Source organism: Schistocerca piceifrons, chromosome X, assembly GCF_021461385.2.
Source record: "Schistocerca piceifrons isolate TAMUIC-IGC-003096 chromosome X, iqSchPice1.1, whole genome shotgun sequence".
Classification (NCBI taxonomy): Eukaryota; Metazoa; Arthropoda; class Insecta; order Orthoptera; family Acrididae; genus Schistocerca; species Schistocerca piceifrons.
Window position 1 is genome coordinate 118,384,499 of NC_060149.1, and position 17,778 is coordinate 118,402,276.

General features: G+C 38.0%; 1 protein-coding gene across 2 annotated transcripts in view; it reads left to right on the forward strand.

The window, feature by feature from the left end:
• Nucleotides 1-17,778, forward strand: part of LOC124721516 (cyclin-dependent kinase 17-like) — a 197,437-nt gene that overhangs the window by 132,491 nt on the left and 47,168 nt on the right. For both annotated transcript variants that reach the window (XM_047246532.1, XM_047246533.1), the window contains 2 exons: nucleotides 3,816-3,937; nucleotides 7,309-7,419. In XM_047246532.1, coding sequence (XP_047102488.1) covers nucleotides 3,816-3,937; nucleotides 7,309-7,419 — 233 coding nt within the window. The remainder of the gene's footprint in view (nucleotides 1-3,815; nucleotides 3,938-7,308; nucleotides 7,420-17,778) is intronic.

Consider the following 17,778-nt stretch of genomic DNA (forward strand, 5'->3'; position numbering starts at 1 on the left):
GAGCAATTCGGCGGTACGTCCACCCGGCCTCCCGCATGCCCACTATACGCCCTCGCTCAAAGTCCGTCAACTGCACATACGGTTCACGTCCACGCTGTCGCGGCATGCTACCAGTGTTAAAGACTGCGATGGAGCTCCGTATGCCACGGCAAACTGGCTGACACTGACGGCGGCGGTGCACAAATGCTGCGCAGCTAGCGCCATTCGACGGCCAACACCGCGGTTCCTGGTGTGTTTGCTGTGCCGTGCGTGTGATCATTGCTTGTACAGCCCTCTCGCAGTGTCCGGAGCAAGTATGGTGGGTCTGACACACCGGTGTCAATGTGTTCTTTTTTCCATTTCCAGGAGTGTATTTCTGTTTGCTGATGACACCAGCTTGATAGTGAAGGATCTTGTGTGTAATATTGATACATTATCAAATAATGTAGTTCATGAAATAAGTTCGTGGCTTGTGGAAAATAATTTGATGCTAAATCACAGTAAGACTCAGTTTTTACAGTTTCTAACTCACAATTCAACAAGAACTGATATTTTAATCGGACAGAATGGGCATGTTATAAGCGAGACGGAACAGTTCAAGTTCCCAGGCATACGGATAGATAGTAAGCTGTTGTGGAAAGCCCATGTTCAGGATCTTGTTCAGAAACTAAATGCCACTTTATTTACCATTAGAACAGTATCTGAAATAAGTGACATTTCAACACGAAAAGTAGTCTACTTCGCATGTTTTCATACGCTTATGTCATATGGTATTATTTTTTTGGGGTAATTCTTCCGATTCAAAAAGGGTATTTTTGGCTCAAAAACGGGCTGTTCGAGCTATGTGTGGTGTAAGTTCAAAAACCTCTTGTCGACCCCTATTCAATAGTCTGGGAATTTTAACATTGCCCTCACAGTATATATTTTCTTTAATGTCATTTGTTGTTAGCAATATTAGCTTATTCCCAAGAGTTAGCAGCTTTCACTCAGTTAATACTAGGCAGAAATCAAATCTGCATGTGGAATGCACTTCCTTGACTCTTGTGCAGAAAGGAGTGCAGTATTCTGCTGCATCCATTTTCAATAAGCTACCACAAGAACTCAAAAATCTTAGCAGTAGCCCAAACGCTTTTAAGTCTAAACTGAAGAGTTTCCTCATGGCTCACTCCTTCTACTCTGTCGAGGAGCTCCTGGAAGAGCTAAAAAATTAAGCAAATTCCAGTGTTACATTCTTGATTTTCTTTATTTAAACTAACGATGTGTCACCAGAATATGTTTCTTATATTTCATTTTATCTGTTTCTACAATCTACAACTGAATATGTTTCTTATATTTCATTTTATCTGTTTCTACAATCGTGTTATAATTTCATGTATTGACTCGTTCCATGACCATGGAGACTTCTCCTTAATGTGGTCCCACAGAACAATAAATAAATAAATAAATAAATAAATAAATAAAATAAATAAAAATAAATAAAAAGCAAGTCAGTACATCACATGTCATAGGATAGCTTTCAGGATACATATTCATTGTGAGTTAACCAATACACATGTAATGCAATGGACTTGAATTTGTAATTTTGTTTTTGCAATTCATTTATTTGACTTCTGTAAGCAGATATGCCCATTATTCACTAATTTAATAGTTGAGGAACTGTAATGACCTTCCATAAGGACTTTAGAGATTCACTTATTTGACAGTAGTATGCAATGCAAACAATTAGGTAACAAATGTTGTTTTATTTTCATGTGAGCAAGCAGATCAGTAGAATAAATAGTTGACAAAATGAATGACCTGTGGAAATAAAAAGTTCTTCTCAAAGCTTTTCTTTATGAAAACTCACGGTAGCAAACAAAATCATTGAATATTATAGTAGTCCAACAAATATTAACCAATGTGAATAATAACCATAATTCTCTGTTGGGAAAAGCTGCTATTAAAATGTTCTTATCTTACATACTAAATGGAAAATTGTTTTGAGTCGAAAGATATGAGGTCATTCAAGCTGCTATGAAGTTATTGTTTCTGTTTCACTTGTATGACAGTGTAAAAAATTCTCTTACCATCGTTGAGGCCTATAAATCCTCAAAATGCAGGATTCTGTGTAGGGTTATGCACTTCATGGCATAATGGCCAAATACAGTTAAACCTAATATTAACCCTCGAGTGTGCGCATCCATGTATCAAGTGTGGTAACAATAAAAAACATTGTCTTACACCGTTCCATTGTTATTTTACAACTGTGAGCCCAGAGCTTTTCCTTCATTATTGCTTCAGCTAACACAGTGATATGTTGTGCTGTTATGTGTCCAAGTTGGCAGCAGTAATACAAAATAAACAGCAAGCTAGGTGAGAAAAAATTTATGATCTGTACAAGAAAATTACCCAGATTCCAAGCTAGCAGCACAGTCCCACAATGAGGCAGTTGGGTGGGATCTTATGCAACTGTGCTGTTTAATGTGTCGAGTGGGTCATTACCATGAGATAATGTGTACGCAATAATGGAATGATATAATGAAAGTTTATTTTATTATTGTTTGATTATACAGTGATTTAGTTTATGTAATGTAAGTTTATTTTATCGTTTTGTAATTAAACTAAGATTAAACTGTGATTTTGCTCATACATGTGTACACTGGTAACAAAGGCAGCTGTTCTGTAAATGTGTACTACGCACCCGCTCATGTTATAAAAACAACAGTATGCCCGTTCGAGTGTTAATGAAACTACCTTTAAGAAACTCCAACATTTTGATGGGCACTTCTTGTGGTTCTGGTGAAACTGCTGTAAAAATTATTATGAAATTATTTATGAATTACAGCTTATTTTTTATTTAATTCTTAACATACCAGAGAGTTTGTGGTTTCTTACTATTGACGACTGGCAAAATATATGACAGAGGTAAAAGGGTAGAGATGGGGGACAACAAAAAACCGATAAGAATTGTGTGTTATAATTGATAGAAATGAAATGATCTCATCATTAATAATGGTTAAGTTTAAAACGATATGTTTTAAAAACATGAAGGGAGTCCCATGCACTTATGACTTCAATATCAATGCCTGGATGACCACAGAAATTTTTACAGTGTTACCTAAAAGTTTAGATGCCAGGACTGGAACAAATGAATGGTTGTTCTTATGACAGAAAGATCCCTTCCACGTACAGAGGTGACTTAATTTTTTAACAATGTCAATGCTATGTTTTTCCTGCTAACTGCACAAGTCACCTACACCTCTGTACCTGGTCATAGTTCATTGCATGAAACCAAAATACGAAGTGGTTGTTGTGGAGAGGATAATTTAGTCCATGAGGAAATATGAACATTTTGAAAACTATACACTTGCTTGTTGCTGCCAGGAGTGTGGTGACTTAAAATACTGCACTGAACTGTTTTGGAAATGTTGGCTTTGGTTCAAGATCGGTTGCTCTAAAAGAAAATGACTTACCTAAAGAAAAATGGAAAGTCATCAGAGATATGTTTATGGTGATGGGATTCAGGCTTTCATTCACCAGATAGTTGCAAATGAGCTGTGTTATACTCTTGTGAGCTGAATACAAGCCGAATAGGAAGCTGGCAGTTGCAGCACTGAGAATGGAAGAGAAGACAAAGAATCAGTTGTAGCTTTGGAACTACCTCATATATTTTGGAACTGTTTTTTCCTCAGTTCATTTACAAGACACCAGTGTTTCAGTCAGGTGAATGTATATGATATGTTGCATGATAAAGATACTACATGTCATGTGACAACAAAGATTGTATTCTATTCTAACATAATGTTTTGTGCTAATTTTTTGTGTACATGTTTCTCTGATAATGACATTTGTTCCAGTGACATTACATGACATAGTTCATACTGAGAAGTCTCTCACCTTAGTGTTTGAGTATTTAGAAAAGGATTTGAAGCAATACATGGATGAGTGCTGCAACATTCTCAGCATGAACAATGTAAAGGTATGGAATGTTAATACTTTATTACATTTAATTAGTGAAAATTTACTGTGTATTAGCAAAGCCTCTTTTGGTGTGACATCTAACTGGATGGAAATAAAGTAATAAAAGTAACACATAATGTTCCATTAGAATGTGTTTTTCTTAAATTGTATACATCTTCTAACCAGCTTCTTACATATGTTCAAATTTCATTTGAAGGACACCTAGCCTCTGTTGTAAAGGGGATGGGGTAGTCTAGTTAAAATTTGACTGTTGCAATTCCACCACATCCACACTTCTTGTCTCAGTGCCACAATATTACAATACCACTGTGGGAGGTGAAACTGCAGGTGCCCTCCATTTCAAAATATTAGTATCATTAGAGAAAAATAATCATCCATATTGTATACATGCAGCCCATAAGAACAAATTTATTATATACAGAAATGATTCTTACTGAGAGCTGTCCACAGTTGTTGATTCGCTATTAAATATGGAATCTTTAAAGTGTGATTCCATCAACCACATTTGAAGACTGTATCTGTATAGGTAGCTCTTTGAACTATCTGGATGCAAATCAGTTCCCTGGTCACTCACTTTGTCAATACTTTCACTTCAAAACTCTATTACAATGTTTTTCAAGTTCCTGCAACATTAGAGCATTGCTATGCCAATGTTCCCTTCCAGTGTTTTTCACGTATACAGCCACTTTTGTCCAGTCTTGTACTGTTATCTCCCTTGTGCACCTTTGTATCATCCTTCCTAAGTTTGTAATGACAGATTGCAGAAATTTGTCACATAATATTTTTGTTTAATTATGTTTCAAATCAGTTTGATTGTATTCAGGTAGGGGAGATTTTGGTGTGTGTGTGTGTGTGTGTGTGTGTGTGTGTGTGTGTGTGTGTGTGTGTGTGTGTGTGTGTGTGTGTGTGTGGTGAGGGGACATTTTCTTTTAAAACCCTTCCCACAATGTCCAAGGTGTTCTGTCACTGAGGTATTACTTTTTCACAACCATTACAATGTATTTACTACATGGGAAACAAGGTTCAGAGTTTAATTTCCTTGAACTGTGCAATGTGGTGCACTAACATGTACACTATGCATCTGTTAAAGAGATTTGAGATGCCTTTCATGCAGCCACTTATTATAAATAATTTTTGTGTTCATCCTATCAGCTTTGCAATGCATTAATGAGGCACTTCTGTTTCCATACTTTCCTCATTGCTTGGTTTTTGATATTAGTACGTCTAGGCCCCAGTTCGGTTCACTCTTTGGACTTGTGATTCTGTCGTGTTGTCTTCGAAGTTTGGCTGTCACTGTTGTTGTCTGTCTGTGGTTTTTGGCAACTCTCCATTGACAGCCTTGACCAGTCGGCCATTGTCTTCTGGTCTTGTGTGATTCCAGTTACTATATCTTGGAATGCACATGAACAATGGCTGTGTTACTCAGGTACAGGCTATAACTACCCCTTATGGGAGAACATGATTTCCCCCACCCCACCCCTTGACAGCCTGCAAGGTTAGTTCCAATATTTTCCTCCAGTAAAGATATTTCAGAGAAGTTATACACTCACTACTAAAAGGTGTTTCCATGTGACTGTGAATGTCCATTAGAGCAAAAACTTCAATAATAACAAATTATTTAACTCACATCACTACAAGCAGATAATGGAATGATTTCATACCAGTACAATATTACGTCCAGCACGATAGTGGTACCTACCTTTCCTGTGACCAAAAATAGTGTCTTTAACCATGGTTTGTACTGCTTCTCCCACATCAAGCTATTCCAGTTAAAGTGTCAACCTGTGGACAGCTGGGTGCCCATGGTTACATGTGGGCAGTAGAGATCAGAAACAAGCTCTGTATACTCACCTTAAACTCGCCAGCAGGTCCTATGACACTATCTCGGATACTTGCCTCACCAGTCTCCACTGCTGCCCATTTAATTGAAAACTCATCAGTTTCATCTATTGTTGGTACATGTGGACTATGCCAGCATAGAAAGGAGACCGAGTACACGAGTTCACCGAGGACTCGTGCCATTGCTGCTACATAGACAACCATTGGACATTATGAGTATTATATACAAATACAGTGGCTGTGTGTGAACAATTATGTTGAGTTAAAGATACTTTCAACCTGTTACTGAGTTGTCTGTGATGACAGTGTAAGAAAATGAGGATAAAATGTACCCCCTGAATGGTGATTACTTTTTAAAATAAATTTCCAGCAGTCTTTGAGAAAGTTACAAAAATGAATTATAAGTGACACAACTTGCTATTAGCCCATAAATACAAGTTTCTGTGGCCAAAAGAACACACAGATAGCTTGATTTTTGGTTACAGGGACACAACAGTGATGATGTTCTGTGCCTTATTTTGATTTGAGAGGGCACATATGTTTTTTTTTTTTTTTCCTATGACATATGGACTATAGCATGAAACTTTTTCCAGGCATCAATATCAGTTGCACATTGGCAATTGTATACACTGCATCACTTAATTTATTTCTTACACGCTTTACTGTCTCACAAAACATTGATTCACTAGGGCTCATCTGATCCCAAAAGTCAGTCATTTCCACTCTATCAGTGCTAATTTATTGCAGTAAGACTGCACACTTAACTTCCGTACTATGTCACGACTAGCCTTCCGCCTTAGCAAGAGAGAACTAGTCGATGAGTAGAAAGTGACCACAGTGTCACTGTTCTCAGACTCGTCGCACTCACAGAACTGTGGGAAGAAAGGAAGCCAGTATATCACTGATGTAAAAGTGGTGCCTTGATTTCTAATGTACGCAACTCGCAATTTTTGACTCAAACTTGTTCCATTTCTGATCTCCAGGGGGCAGGGGTGTGCAGTCAGCTGACTTGGGTATAGTCTTTCAGCCAGGCCATAGAGTACATGATCATTTTGCATTGTCTGAGCACATGCAGGCTGTAGTGGCCAAGCTGTTCGTGCATGTACACAGTGTTCGCAATAGGACCGCCTGGTGGGTGCCCTCACCAGTGTGCAAGTGTGATGAGGAGCACCGTTGCACTATGGGACAGCACTGGACTGGAAGTACATTTTTTGTGTGTAGTAATGGTATCATTCGCTCAGAAAATTGTAGAAACTGCCAAGGGATAGTAATATTTCTAAAATACTTGTCTTGTATATACAAGTCAGTTAATTAACCACATTAGAAGCATTTCCAAGTTGCAGTATGTGATCTTTTGATTTGTTCTGAAGAAGATGTTAACAACCCTTAACAATTACAATGTAATTTTTCAGTATCGTGTATTGCAATGTCTTTCCCCCCCCCCCCCCCCCCCCCCCCCCCAAGCACGTGATCATAATGCAGTTTGCGTAGTTTGTATATTAATTTTTTTTTAATTTGTTGTTCTTTCAGATATTCCTTTTCCAGCTTCTTCGTGGTCTTGCGTACTGTCACCGAAGGCGAATACTACATAGAGATCTTAAGCCACAAAATCTCTTAATAAATGAAAAGGGTGAACTAAAGGTAAAATAATGGCAAATTTTTGTTTAAATAATTTTTATTATTTGGGCTGTGGAAGAAATGCAATATAATGTAACATAAGGCTTTTGTTAATTGCTGTCGAACTTTCCTCAGTGCCGTGAAACTGTGAAATAATATTATCTCGTATTTATTACATGATCATATGAATCAGTCCAGCTGATCCCTGAAGCACACTAAATAGAGTAGCTTAATTTCCCAAAATCGTCATTGCCAGCCAGTTACTACTTTGTTCACCATATCCTTCCATTTCTCTTTGTCTAATTTGTGATTTCACTTATTTCAGGTCTATGTTATGAGGAACTTAGTTTACGTGCTGCCTAGTGTTGTTAATGTAATTCATTTTAGTTTCATCTACAGGATATCTCTCCTTCTTCTTCTTCTTCTTCTTCTTCTTAACTGTTGGCAGCTAGCTCTGACTCCATAAATATATTTCCAGTTTGATTTTCTTTTTTTCTGTTTTCTTTGTCAGGATAGTCATATAACATCTCCTTCTAGTTTGTCAGTGCTGGAAAATACCAAATCCTCTGTGTGAGTTATTTTTTGGTTTTATTAGGTTTAATATCTTAGGCTGAACAAACAGTGTAACTACAGTACACCAAACCTGATTTCATACTCTGGTAAACTTCAGGAAGATTACACTTTTCCTTTGCCACCAGCTGTCCTCCATCTGAATGATATTCTCAACTCTTTACTGCATTTGGCTATCCAGTGGGCATAGAGTGATTTAGGTTGCAAAATCTACCTGTTCTATAGGTGACAATATCCATATACAAGGGCTACATATGAGGCTTCCATATGGTTTTGGAACACTGTGTTATATGAACGTGGGTTTATAAACTGGTTACTTGTTTTAGTTTCATAATGAATTATTCATTTGTTTCCTACCTTTTTTTCCAGCCATCAGTGTGAAATGTGGCCTGAAAATGATATTGCTGTGCAAGGCATGGTACTGGCACAAGATATATGCGGTCCTTCTTCTGACCTTTGAATCAGTTCACCTAGGGTATTATAGTGAGATCTACAGTTTAACATTGAATGTTAACTATGGTGCAGCATGCTATATTTCACTTAGTCAGAGCAGTCCCAAAGAAGGAAAGTCATGTTACGTGTCATAAAAAAGCCTGAGAAACAAATTCAAAGCTTTGTATGTACAGTCTGGCACTTAACTGTACATCCACCAAACCATGGATTTCAAGTTAATCCTTTTTTTGTTAATTGATCACCAAAGTGTGTCACGCACATTTTTAACCAAAATAAATCTTTTGGCATATAAATAGCTTCTAGCATACCCCAAGGAAATGTTGTAGGTTCAGTACAGGAGCAGCAAGATTTACAGGGTGTAAAAAAAACTGTGTATACAGAATTTTAGAATGTTTAGAGGAGATGAAAAGAAACACTTTTTATGTGTCAAAAAGACCTACTAGGGGTCCACAAAAGTTTTGATGCTAGTAATGTCCAAAGACAGTGTTCAAATGGCTGTATTTTGAATATTGTTTTAGAGATGATGTTGAAGTTCATCCATTTACAGTAATGCATAACTGGCATCTGTGTGCTAATGATTGTCTGACACTATCAGAACAACCAAGTGTTTCACAAAAAACAGGTTGCAGCTTAAGCCAAACTGGCAACCAGCTCTTCTGGAGTGTGTATCAGTGTCTCATACACCAAATGCTTCATCTCCACCCACAAAAAGAACCTCTAAGAGGTCAGTAACATCTCTAAACAATAAATACTCAACACACAGCATTTTGCACACCACCTCTGAACATCACACATCAAAACTTTCATGAACCTCTAGTCAGGAAACAGTGCACCTATGACATTTTTGTCACATAACAAAGGGTGTCGTTTTATCTTATCTAAAAACTTCAAAAATTTGTATACTTTTTCTTCACCCTATGTACAGAGTGATTCATGAAGGTGTGCAAATATTTTAATTGTTATTCTACAAGTAAAATAAAGAAAAAAGTTCACATAAACATAGGTCCACAGATGTTTAGTTATGGAGTTATGGGTAATAAAAGATTTTGCCTGAAATCTAGCAACTTCACTAATAGAAGCCATCACAAAACTGTATCACGTTAAAGTAAAGCACAATTTCTATTTGTGTTGTTGTTATTGATCTGGTGAATCTAGTAAAACATGTCCCAGATGCATATCTGCAGTAATTTTCCAGAACATCCAGAGAAGCAAAGCTGTAATTTCATAAAAATTTTAATTTATTAACTACTTGACCCAATTTGTTTTTTAAATTCCACACCGTTGCATAAAGTTGTCAACGGAAGTTATAGAGAATTTTGGAAAAATGATGATAATAACGTTAACTGAAACTGTATGAATGTGTCAGATAATCTGCTTTTATTAATACCATAGCACACGTGAATTCATGTTAAACCAGAAAATACGAACCTGAGTGTTAAGGAAGTAGTACAGTGTACATACAATTTCACAATACATTCACGGTAAGTGTTCAAAATGTCTCAGAGTTCAGTGCATTTAGCTGCACGTGCATGGACAGATTTTGTTGCTCGTTTCAGTTTCACAGGGTTGTTCTTAATTTCATATATTACATTCATAATGTGAGCAAGTAATGCCTCATGTGTATTGACTTTGTCCTCATAAACTGAACAACTCATTTCAAGATTAGGAAGTGACTGAAACAACTTACTAACGGTTGCCAACAGTGACATAAAAGTTTCTACATTCTTAATGGAAAGTAAACAAATTTACTTGTATAATAATCTTTGCTTCTCTGGATGATCTGGAAAACTACTGCAGACCCACGTCTGGGACTCATTTTATTAGATTCACCAGAGCAATAACCAAAAAATAAATGGAAATCATGCTTTACTTTAACCTTGTACAATTTTGTGATGGGTTCATATTAGCGAAGTTGCTAAATTTCAGGCATAATCTTTTACTAGCCGTAACTCGTAACTAAACATTTGTGGACCTATGTTTATATGAACTTTTTTCTTTAGTTTTACTTGTAGAATACCATATCAAAATATTTGCATATCTTCGTGAATCACCCTCTATAAATGACCTGGTAGATTACGTTAGAAGTTTCTTGAGGCTCTTGGTGGCTGATGCTATTGTGTATAGAGAAGTGACAACACTAGAAAATTTCAGGGAGGCAATTGGCCCTCAGTATAAACATTTGTAATATATTGCTCATAAATATGTGGAAAGACCCATTATTGTCTAATTACACAGTTGCCACTCAGTCACTGAAAGCAGTCACATACCTTAAATATCTCTGAATTGCAGAGTCACATACAACTAGTCATAGGAGAAGGAGATGTGAAACAGATTTATACGGAAGAATCATCAAGAAATGTAGTCCACCCATGAAGGAGGTAGCTTACAAAATTTCTGTTCAATTAGTATTTAAGTACTACCCCTGAGATTGTAACCCTAGGATTGATAGAAAAAATAGAGAAGATACAAAGAGGGGCTTATTTCACCACAGATTTGTTTTCTTAATGAGGAAGCATCATTAAGATGTTTGTCCAGTTCCAGAGGCAGACCTTACAGGAGAGATGTTGTGCATGATGGTGTGGTGTACTGTTAAAATTTCAAAAACTTACAATACAGTCTGTGTATTTTAATCACAAACTGCCCTTGAGGCATACATTTTTGGTGTTCTGTGTAAAGGTGTGTGTGTGTGTGTGTGTGTGTGTGTGTGTGTGTGTGTGTGGAAACAAAATCGTGTTCATCACCCATCAGTTGAGTATGGGCACTGATGACATTGCTGTTGAGTGCCCTATATGTACCTCCACCACTGCCATCCCTTGAGCTTATAATAATAATAGGATAGATTGTTACTCACCTCATAGAGGAGGCATTGAGTGACAAGTTTAAAAGTAGGCTAAACTACCAGGCACATTCCTCCTCCAGATTTAGAAAAAAAAAAAAAAAAAAAAAAAAAAAAGACCAATGACCGTAGCAGTCTGGTCCCTTTAATCCCACATTTAGAAAAAAAACACACACACATTCATACACGTACAACTTTTTGGCCACTGTCATCTTCATGTGCCTGACCGAAATGAGTAGGAATCTCGGGCGGGTGGTGTGAGGGTACAGAAGCAACAAGAGGGAGAAGATGAGGAGGGAGAGTGAGGAAAGGATGGGGGAAGATGCTGTAGTGCTGCCTGTAAGAGTCTGCAGGAATGTGGAAGGGATAGGATGATCAGCTGCGAGATGCAGCATCAAGGGGCCATGTTGGAAGGGGCGGGGGATAAGAGAGAAGCAGGGAAGGGGAATATATAGTGTACATACAATAAGGGGAATATATAGTGGACATACACTGAGGTAACAGAATTCATGGGATAGCAATATGCACATATACAGATGGCGATAGTGTCATGTACTTGAAGTATAAAAGGGCAGTGCATTGGTGGAGCTGTCATTTGTGCTCATGTGATTCATGTGAAAAGGTTTCCTACATTATTATGGTCACATGACAGGAATTATAGACTTTGAACGCAGAATGGTTGTTTGAGGTCAACACATGGCACTTCCATTTCAGAAATTGTTAGGGAAATACCAAATTTCAGACATTACCTCTCACAATAGACAAAGCAGTGGCCAACAGCCTTCACTTAATGACCGGGAACAGCGGTGCTTGCATAGAGTTGTCAGTACTAACAGACAAGCAAAACTGCATGAAGTAATTGCAGAAATCAATGTGGGATGTACTTTGGATGTACCCATTAGGATGGTGCAGCAAAATTTGGCATTAATGGGCTATGGTATCAGACAACTGATGGGTGTGCCTTTGCCCACAAACAGATTTCCCACACCATATTCTCACACACCTCTAATCCACTCACCACCCACTCTAAAACGAGCTACAAAGGGATGTCTCCCACCCCAGAAGTCACTCAGTGTGTCATCCTGGACTGGAGCAAATGAATCGTGTCCTTCGCCAGTGTATTGACTACTTATCTTCATGCCCTGAATTGTGGAACTTCCAACCCACGATACTTCCCACCCCTCTTAAAATAGTATTCTACTGCCTATCCAACTTACACAACATCCTGCCCCATCCACATTCACAATCCCTAGCCACAAGGGTCATATCCCTGTGGAAGACTCAGCTACACAACTTGTCCAGTTCACTTACCCAGTATATACTACTGTGGTTCTGCCACATGTTTATCCTATTGTGTCAGAGGCATGACTACCTGTGAAAGCACCGATGTCATACTAGCTCTACTGCAATTTCTGCACAGCATTTTATGCGAACATGGACACACAAAACTGCTCAAGAGCATAGTTGATCACCCAAAAGCAGAACATGCTGCTGAGCACAACATGCTAGAGTTTAAAGTGGTGCTTCACTGTTGGTGCCACCTAGCTCCCCCTCGAACACCAGCTTTTTGAAATAATGCGGATGACTTGTAACACAGTATTCACTCACATAATCCTCCAGGCTTCAATCTCCACTAAGCCACCTCACCTACACGCTCTACTCAACAGCCTCATCTTCCTCTGTATTGTCGTCCCTTCCCTCTCCACTCCCTCATGTCATCATCTTTGTGCACCTACTGCCTCTGCCTCCCACATTCCAATCCCACACATGTGCTGCATCTTCCTTGAGCTGCCAACTACCTTTTCTCCTACCTCTCCTCCCACTTCCTGCCTCTTTCTCCCTCTTCCCACCCCACCTGGCACAAGAAACTCAGTCCACCTACCGAACTGCTGTCCTGGCTTTGTATATTCAGCAGTCAGCACAATGTAGCTAGCTCATAAGATGGTTCATCCAAAAGCTAGCGTTGTTTTCATTCTTTTTTGTGTGCCTGTCAGTGGCTCAGTGCTTTCAACTGTTTGGTGAGTGGTCTCCTTTACTCATAAATTAACGTGTTAGAAAGCCCTGTGTATCAACTCCATTCCCATCATCTACCAATAGGCACTCTGAATTTGAAGCAAGTAGACATTGTGTATCCCACGATTTTATTTTGAGGTCTTAGTTATTTCAAGATATTCCACTGCCCTGTCACAAGACAAAAATTTTGCCCCTTTTGCAGATGATATAAGTATAAAAAATAGAGTAGTTCTCTTGCTGGAAAGTCAGTTAATGAAATATTCAAAAACGATAACAGGTGGCTTGAAGCAAATGGATCGTCATTAAATTTTTATGCCTACCAGCATGTACAGTTCAGTACTTTTCATTGAAGCCGTAACCATTGTCTTTGCACAAGATAAAATAAAAGAAGTAATAGCTTTTAGTTTTAATGACTACTGATAAATCACAACCTGAATTGGAAAACCAGCACCCTAGAATTAATGAAGGGACTTATTTCAGCTACATTTGCATCTACTTACAGTTATAGAGGATTTAAAAATGAAGAAATCAGTTTATTTCACTTATTTATATTCAATAAAGAATTACCAAATCATTTTTTGGGGAGCTGTCCGTACAGGGATAACATTTTCAGACTACAGAACTGAGTTGCAGACAGTATTTCTAGAACACCCTGCAATGAACTCTTTAAAAATACCCAGTTTTTTTAAAACAGTATCACACTGCATGTATTCATTAATGTCTTTTGTTGTTGCCTGCATCCCACCAAACTTGTACAAAGCTCGCAGGGGTTTAACATTAGTACAGAAAGGAGTAAGATACATGCATGCACATGTGCGTAACAACTTGCCAGAGTATATTAAATGTGTTGCCTGTAATATAGTGGAGTTCAAGAGTGAATTAAATAAAACTCTTTCCAAAGACTTTTAAAAGTAGTGTATCATATAATTAATATTAGCAATGTAATACAGTAAAACTCCAGTTATCCAAACTAAAGGGGGGGGGGGGGGGGCCGCAACCGTTTAGGACAACAGTTTTTTCGATTAAACCGTTAACATCTAATGTGTACTGCAGTATTTTGTTTTGTAATTACAGTATGTATTTATGAAAGGTTTTTAAGTCAAACGAATTCTAAAATCTCTTTGTACACTAAGCTTACGTTCTTTATTAAGGTTAAAATTGCAATACATAATTATACGGTATATTGTACTTAATAATTTATAGGGGATGAATTACTCATCCCTCCAAACGTTTTCTATTGGTGATGTCACACCATTCAAAATCTTTGTGGAACCAGATGATGATCATCAGCAACAACTCTGCGGGTTTCTGCAGTGAGCTTAGTATATACTCCATGACAGAGCACTATGTACCGACACGGTTGAACAGTGCTCGTGACAGCGCACCTTTGAAATACATACTTAGATGCTATACGCCAAATAAGTAAAAAATAAATTCATTTGGACATTAGCGAGCATTGACTCACTGCATTGTTCAACAAATCTTACAGTAACCCAAAATAACAACAAATTTACTATAATTTCTGTGTTGTTCTATACCCAGTAGGTTGTTGAAAGATAATGGATTCTTAATATAGGCTTATCTCTAGTGCTTCAAAACCATTGTCAGTTGGCACACTGTCATCATCTGCTTTGAGCTCTTCAGTTCTGTCAACATTTGATTGCAACACCGTTTCGTGGTCTGTGATTTCTGGCGAATTGTCTGTGTCATCGTATTCATCCACCATGCACTTTTCCATGTCTTTGCACCTGAAAATTTGCCGTTTCTGTCAGGTGTTAATAATTTTGTGAGTTGTCTCCTTCAAGCCCATCATACAGTTTTCTTCAACACCTGTGAAGAGGTTCTGCTTTCACTTTATCCAAGGCTTGCACACATTGACAAATTATGTGTTTGATAGTTACTGCCTTCATTCATGTTTTCATTTTGCGTATCACTATCCTGTAAGATGGTTTCCAAAATGTCACTATTACCCCTCAATGCAGTGGGTAAATGAGACAGGTAAAATGTAGGGGAAGGAAATGCACAGCAATATTGCAACTTTTTTACTTCAATGTTGCACCGGCAAATGTCAATAAGATCACATTTTTGGACAGCTCTTCTTCAGTTAAAAGCTTTTCAACCTCAAGTTTAGTCTTATCACTAAACCATGTGGCTCAGAATTCGCAAGACATCCAAAAAGTGTCTTGGCTTCCATAAAAAACTGGTAGTGCATTTCGGGCAACATCCTCCATTGTTTGATGATTTTTCAACTTCACGATGTACATTGGAGCAGTTTGTGCGTGCCAGAAGTGTTTTATGCTAAGATAATAGTTCTCCATTCTTTCCTCTTTTTGTGTCCTAATGCAGAACTTTCTTTTGAGGTTTCTAAGGGTTTTGAAGGCATCATCTTGAAATTAACACTTGTGACATTGGTATTGTGTACTTGATCCTTACTATAGCCTTGGCTATAGTCTTCAAACTCTGTTTTGAAAACATCAGCCATGGATGGGTCTGCGTATAAGTTTTCTCCACGTATATTCAATTGTCAAATGCTTTATCAGTTTTTAAACCTCTCTAACCACGTAGAGCTGCAGGAAAAAATCTTTACCCTCCCCGCCAGGCAACTCTGTTAACTCTTTGGCTTTTTCTTGCAGTATCGGGCCAGTCAAAGATATGCCTTTTTCTTGTTGTTGGGTGAACCAGATATAAAGAGCTTAGTCTACTTTTTTAAAGTTGGATGTTTTAGTGGTTTTTCTGAGGGTTTTTCACAGCTTGCTCTAGAAATTTAGCTTTACATGTCACTCATTCTGAAATGGTGGAAACGTCATCTCTGTAATTATTTGCAACAGTTTGCAGTGAATGTCCTTTTCCACTATCTTTGAAAGTAGCTAATTTATTAGTGATAGTAATCATAACACACATTCACTTAGTCACTGTACCATGAAAATACACACACAATGGAAATAAACACTCATGTGGCTGCACTTTTTTTTACAGTCTAGCTATGTTTATACTGGTGAGTTGGTGGCTGGGGAAGCAACTGAAGGGTGGGAGTTCACCTCTCACTGGTAGCCTCAGTCTGACTCCCTCTCACTGTTGCCCTCGAATTTTTTCCGTGCAGTACAGTATTATTTTTTGGAGTTGCTGTTTTCGGACACATTTCCAATATTGCAGGTTTTGGGTGATCCAAGTTTGGATAACTGGGGTTTTACTGTATTGTAATGTTACATAAAGCTAAGTCCTTATATTATATTGTCTTATGTTGTACTTAAGTCAGAAGTATATGCTTGATTTCTTTCCATATACCAGGGACTTCTCTTCCTAGGATCCATTAAATAGGATTCGTGTAATGTAAAATAGATGTCATTTTGACTTAAGTGAAAAATCTTAAGGTCTTCTTAATAATCACACTGTACTTCTTACAACTGAATTAAAATGGCTGATTTACATAGATAATACTTTTGCTGCATGTTGTATTCTTATTTCAATCTGTGGGTATGTACTAGATGTAAAATTGTACATGATGGCTCATCATTTGAAGGTGGTATAATATCTTCATCATCATCTATTCCATTATCACATTACCGTGTAAAGTATTGTGTGCCACATTGTTTTCCGCCCACATAGTCACATGTTACAAATTATACTAGTTTTATAATTGTAGGTGTCCTTGAAAGAAATATTATTTTCAGTTTGATTAATACATGGTGTTCTGTTATGTGCCAGAGCTAAATGTGTAAATATACAGTCACCACTACCCTTCATTGGGTCATATACACTTTTGAACCAAAACATTATGACCACCTGTTTAATAGTGTGTTGCTCCAGTTTCCAAACACCGTACAACAGAGATGCTTCTCGGTATGGGTTCTACATAACTATTGATGTCGTAGGGTTGTGTGATGTGGACTCCATGTTCCATGGTGGCCTTTGAACGATGTGATCCGAAACACTTTTGCCTGCACCAGCATTGTACTTTGTCGTCAGATCTGCCACAGATTGCTGTCTATCCTGGATCACACAATGGGAGATCCTCCAACCTCTATGTTTTGTGATGAGATGTGGTCATCCAATACCATATGACCTACTCGTCGTTTCACCGTTCTTCAGCCACTTTCCATGGGTACTCGTGACAGTATTATGCCAACAGGTGACCAGCTTCACCATTTCAGAGGTTCTCGTTTCCAACCGGAGCACCACATCAACGTGCCCTTTGTCAGAACTGCTTATATCAGCATATTTTCACATTTGTGACCCGTATCTTCACTATAATGGCTGTCCATTCATCTCTCTTTCACTTACATTCTTTCCTTATTGCGCCATGTGCCTGTAACACCACCAGAAGGGATTCAGCTTCGCGCTGGGCAGTGGTCATAATGCTTTGGCTCATCAGTGTATGCTTTGTTAGCTGTGTTGTATATGTGCTTTGCAAGGTTCAGTGACGAATTGCATGTAGGGCATCACATTGAGAGTTGTTTTTCAAATTCCAAGAACAAGTCTTAAATTATGATTCTAAAACCAGTTTTTACTTT